Source organism: Triticum aestivum, chromosome 1D, assembly GCF_018294505.1.
Source record: "Triticum aestivum cultivar Chinese Spring chromosome 1D, IWGSC CS RefSeq v2.1, whole genome shotgun sequence".
Lineage (NCBI taxonomy): Eukaryota > Viridiplantae > Streptophyta > Magnoliopsida > Poales > Poaceae > Triticum > Triticum aestivum.
This window is the reverse complement of record NC_057796.1, coordinates 18,084,547-18,088,984: the sequence shown is the minus strand read 5'-3', so window position 1 is coordinate 18,088,984 and position 4,438 is coordinate 18,084,547. Positions and strand designations below refer to the sequence as shown.

Sequence of the window (4,438 nt, the reverse complement as noted above, 5' to 3'; positions counted from 1 at the left end):
TATATAAATGTGAAAATCAATATGGTATCTCAACCTAGAAACCAATTTTCCCCATAAATTAGGATTAAATATCAATATGTCATACTTTATTTGCATATATGTAGGACTCATGTCATAATATACACTATCTATCGAGCTTAACTAGGGTAGAGAATGCGTAGAAGCTCAATTTTGATGCAACCTTTCATCCAAGCACCATGGCTTTTTAAAATCAAGTCAGTTCTATTGAAATCCATCTAAAAACTAGTCGAGCTCGAGCGGCTCATATTCCTCGGGCTTTACTTACAGCCCCTATGTCTGCACAAAAAACGGCAAGGTGTCCCTCCTCCCCGGCCCTCAATGTACACCACAGGGAAGAAAAGCCACAACATCACAAAACATGGGCCACATAGAAGGTACATGTCTACTTTTCCTTCTTTTTCTCCCTCATCCCACCTCACACTCTCACTAATCCTGTCTCACTCTCTCACCCCTCGCTCTCCCTTTCCTCTTTCCCTTTCCCTTTGATTCCCATATAATTATTTTCCCAGCCCCATGAGGACCATGAGGAGCCTTAGCTAGCCAGCCAGCTTGCCCTCTCATCTCCCACTACCTCCAAGCCTCTATCAAACACCACAACCTTTAGCCACACACACACCAGAATTGAAGGAAACACACACGCACAAGGCCGGCCGGCAGCTTCACAAAGCAAAGGAGAAGACAAGAGCTTGCCAAACCCTAGCTAGCACAAGGCTCACTTTCTCCAGATAACATCACCACCCACCCACCCCACACCATGATCTTCCCCCCTTCATTCCTGGATTCCTCGAGCTGGAATGATAACCAGGTAATTTCATTCCCCTTTCTTTTCCCCGGATTTTGTTCACTCTCACTTTTGCACAAGCTCAAATAAAGTTAAGAGGAGGAGAAAGTTGTTCGGGAGTATTAATAATACTGATGCAAAGAAGAGAATGATACTAGGGCTCTGGCTAAATATTCTGATTCAAACACTTACATATGTTTGGTATATACTTGGCACAATTTTTTAGCCTGAATTCTGGTTCTTGGTTCACTTCCATCTTATCTTGGGTTCTTGATTCTTCTTCTCATGCCATAGTTGGATTTTGAGCAGCATGCTCACCACCAGCAGGTCGCGGCCGCAAGTTGTGGTGGTGGTGCCGGCGACGGCGGCTGCAACAACCATGAGCTCCTGCAGCCGTCAATCATGCAGCAGGGGACGCTTGCTGAAGGTGGGGACGGCGGCGGCGGCGGCGGGCAGGTGGTGGGGCCGGCGAAGCCCATGTCCATGTCGGAGCGAGCGCGGCTGGCTCGGGTGCCGCTGCCGGAGCAGGGGCTCAAGTGCCCGCGCTGTGACTCCGCCAACACCAAGTTCTGCTACTTCAACAACTACTCCCTCTCACAGCCGCGCCACTTCTGCCGCGCCTGCCGCCGCTACTGGACCCGCGGCGGAGCGCTCCGCAACGTCCCCGTCGGCGGCGGGTACCGCCGCCACGCCAAGCGCGCCAAACCCAAGCAGGCGGCCGCGGCAGCGGCAGCGGGGGCACCGGCGGCCAACGGCGCTGCTTCGGGTGGGTCGACCACGTCATCGACGACTTCCGCTTGCACGACCGTGTCCAACCCGGCTCCCGTGCTCCCGGCGATGCTGCAGAACGGCGGCGGTGGCAACCTGTCCGGCCTCCTGCCGCCGCTGCTCCGCCTCGCCGACTTCGATGCCATGAGCCTCGGCTCCACCTTCTCCGGCATGGGGAAGCCGTCTCCCGTTGACTCGGCAGCGGGCTACTACCTGGGAGGCGGCGGCGGCGGTGCCGTGGCCGGGCTGGAGCAGTGGAGGGTGCAGCAGATGCAAGGCTTCCCGTTCTTCCAAGCAATGGCCGACCAGCAGCACACACTGGCCCCAGCTGCAGCGCCTGCAATGGCCATGCCGGGGATGTTCCACTACCTAGGCTTGGGCAACGGTGGTGATGGCCGTGGCGGCCATGAAGACGACGGAGGAGACCAACAGTTTCATCACGCGATGCCATCAAAGAGAGAAGGCTACCCGAGATCAGGCAGCATCGCCATGTACGGTGGTGATCACCACCTAGCTGCTGGCGCTGGCTACACAAGCTCCTACTCCAATGCTGCCACAGGTAACCATCTCTTGTGATGAATGAGCTAAGCTAATGGCGAGCTCAGATTAATCCTACAATTAGCGGTAGCATGGACTTGGAGGATGCTGTGAGATATAGAAAAGGCTTTGCATTTGTTGTGCATTGTGTTTCATGGAAGAACTAGACAAGGTCGATCATGGAGAAGGATAAGGATGCTGCATGGTGTTGTGTGCTTGCTTAATGATCATGGACAACTATTAGTGTTAATTAGCTAGTTTAGCTAGCATGATCACTTGCTGTGTTTCTTCTACTTCTTCTTATTTAGGGCTCTCTTTCTCTTTTTGCGCATTCGGGGTGAAGTTATGTGTGTATTGTACCACTTTGGTTCATGACAATCTTATATTATATGTCAATTGTCTGATCGATGTACAATTCTCGCATTTCTGTTTGCGGTTAATTATATACTATACAATGTGATCCAAGAGTGTGAATCCACATATGAAGAAATTCAATGATGGTATTACCGCCAAGATTGTGAATACTGCATTCTACATGGACTAAATGCACACGACCCTGCAATGCCATACCATGCATTTTATTTATGGAGAATACATATGAGCATGGTCATTAACTTGAATCGACAGGTGCAACTAACCAAAATTATTTAGCAATAATTAACTGATATGCCACTCTTCTAACTTTATCACTCAAAATCATAGTAGGAGCCAGGAATCAACATGTGTAAGCAGAAAGAGAAAATCAAAGTGAAGATGACATGCATGCATGCATACATTAGATTAGATTATTCGTTCATGTTGCCTGCATGCCTCCAAGTTAACATGCAATACCAGCGATGGATCGATATATGTGCAGTGTAGTGCATCTCAATCTCTCTAAGCTAAGGCAGGCAATTAATTAGCTAGAGTTAGCACTGCAATGTTGATCACGGCAGCATGCAAAAAGGGACTAGTCAAAGATGGTCATCCAAAAGCAAGGTCGGTTCTTTAGTTTTTACCTTTTCCTTTCCCGGCCGGGCCTCTTTTTACACTGATCGATAGAACGTACCAAAGCGCGAAGATTGATATCTCACACATATCGATCAATCTTTTGTGTTCTAATAAAACAAATCGATCTTTTGCTAGTTCCATGAGACATATTGTACCTAGATAGGTTGTTCAACTGCATCCATGCAGCATGCATGGATTTTTCACGCTTTTTTCACGTACCAAATACCTACTATATATTCTCTTCTTTATATATAGTATGTGAGCATGAATGGACTGGCTAGGTATGTATATGTAGGTCAAGGTGTGTGTGTATAGGTGTCGGATGGATGGAAGACTGTAGTATGCATGTCATGTTGGTTGCATGGAGATTATCGGTTACATGGGAGTTTGGGAACACTGAGAAAGAGAAGAGAGAAGACTGGTGCACTAGTATTTTCCAGTGTGTTCTCGTAGCAGCTTGGATAGGAGCGATGGACCAAGCGCGGACGGTGCGCCCCAAAAGCCCAAGTTGCTGCAACAAGACTGCCACCCAAAAGTGAAAGAAGCGTACGAAAGAATGTGGAGACTGTGTGTGTGTGTGTGTGTGTGTGTGTGTGTGTGTGTGTGTGTGTGAGAGAGAGAGAGAGAGAGAGAGAGAGAGATGACCATGAGGCTCCATGGAGAGGAGAGGAGAGGAGGAGAGAGAAATAGAACGGTGTAGAGAGAGAGAAGACGGTGGTAGCTAGTGGTATGCGTATTGGGTATTGGAACAGAACGGCAGTACGGTCCAAGCTGCAGCAAGAGAGAGGGAGATCTGGAATGAATTTCATGGGTCTGACGGACGGGTGGATGGTGGATCGCATCGGTACGCGCATGTTACTCTGGGAGGGGAATCAGATTCTCCCTGCTAGCCTAGCTGCTTTGGGTGTGCTTTGGGGTGGCTTGCTTTCTCGAAGGCCTAGGCCACCCCACCCCACCCCACCCCTCCTCAGCGCAGCAGCAGACCGCTTCTGTATCCCCCTTTGGGAGAATAAAGCACACCATGCACATGCACTCACACTCACACTCCCCAGCTGCCTCTACTACTACCACTACAGGGACGAGACAGAGAGAGAGAGAGAGGGGGGTTGTGAATGATTTGTAGAGAGAGAGGGTGAGGGGGTGTGTGGGTGATTGAACCCATGCATGCAGCGGCTAGCCGAGATGATGTAACGTACATTCTTTAAGGTATCTCATAGATTGTGTAGGACGTACTGATGTCTGTCCGGGGCGTACATTGGTGAGATCGGTGGATGGATGGATGGCGTCAGTTCCCATGGAATATAATGTGACTGTGCACGCTGCTCTGTTAAGTGCCCACGG

General features: G+C 49.7%; 1 protein-coding gene across 2 annotated transcripts; it reads left to right on the top strand.

Moving 5' to 3' along the window:
- The first annotated feature begins 470 nt into the window (after window positions 1-470).
- LOC123179992 (dof zinc finger protein DOF3.6) lies at window positions 471-2,522 on the top strand. Of its 2 annotated transcripts, none has more exons than XM_044591934.1 (2): window positions 471-826; window positions 1,097-2,522. In XM_044591934.1, exons 1-2 carry the CDS (start codon window positions 776-778, stop codon window positions 2,144-2,146), a joined length of 1,101 nt encoding a protein of 366 aa, XP_044447869.1. In that variant the 5' UTR covers window positions 471-775; the 3' UTR covers window positions 2,147-2,522. The 2 variants fall into 2 exon arrangements, with proteins under 2 accessions (XP_044447869.1, XP_044447870.1); XM_044591935.1 differs by having other exon boundaries at window positions 475-826; window positions 1,112-2,522.
- The last annotated feature ends 1,916 nt before the right edge of the window (window positions 2,523-4,438 follow it).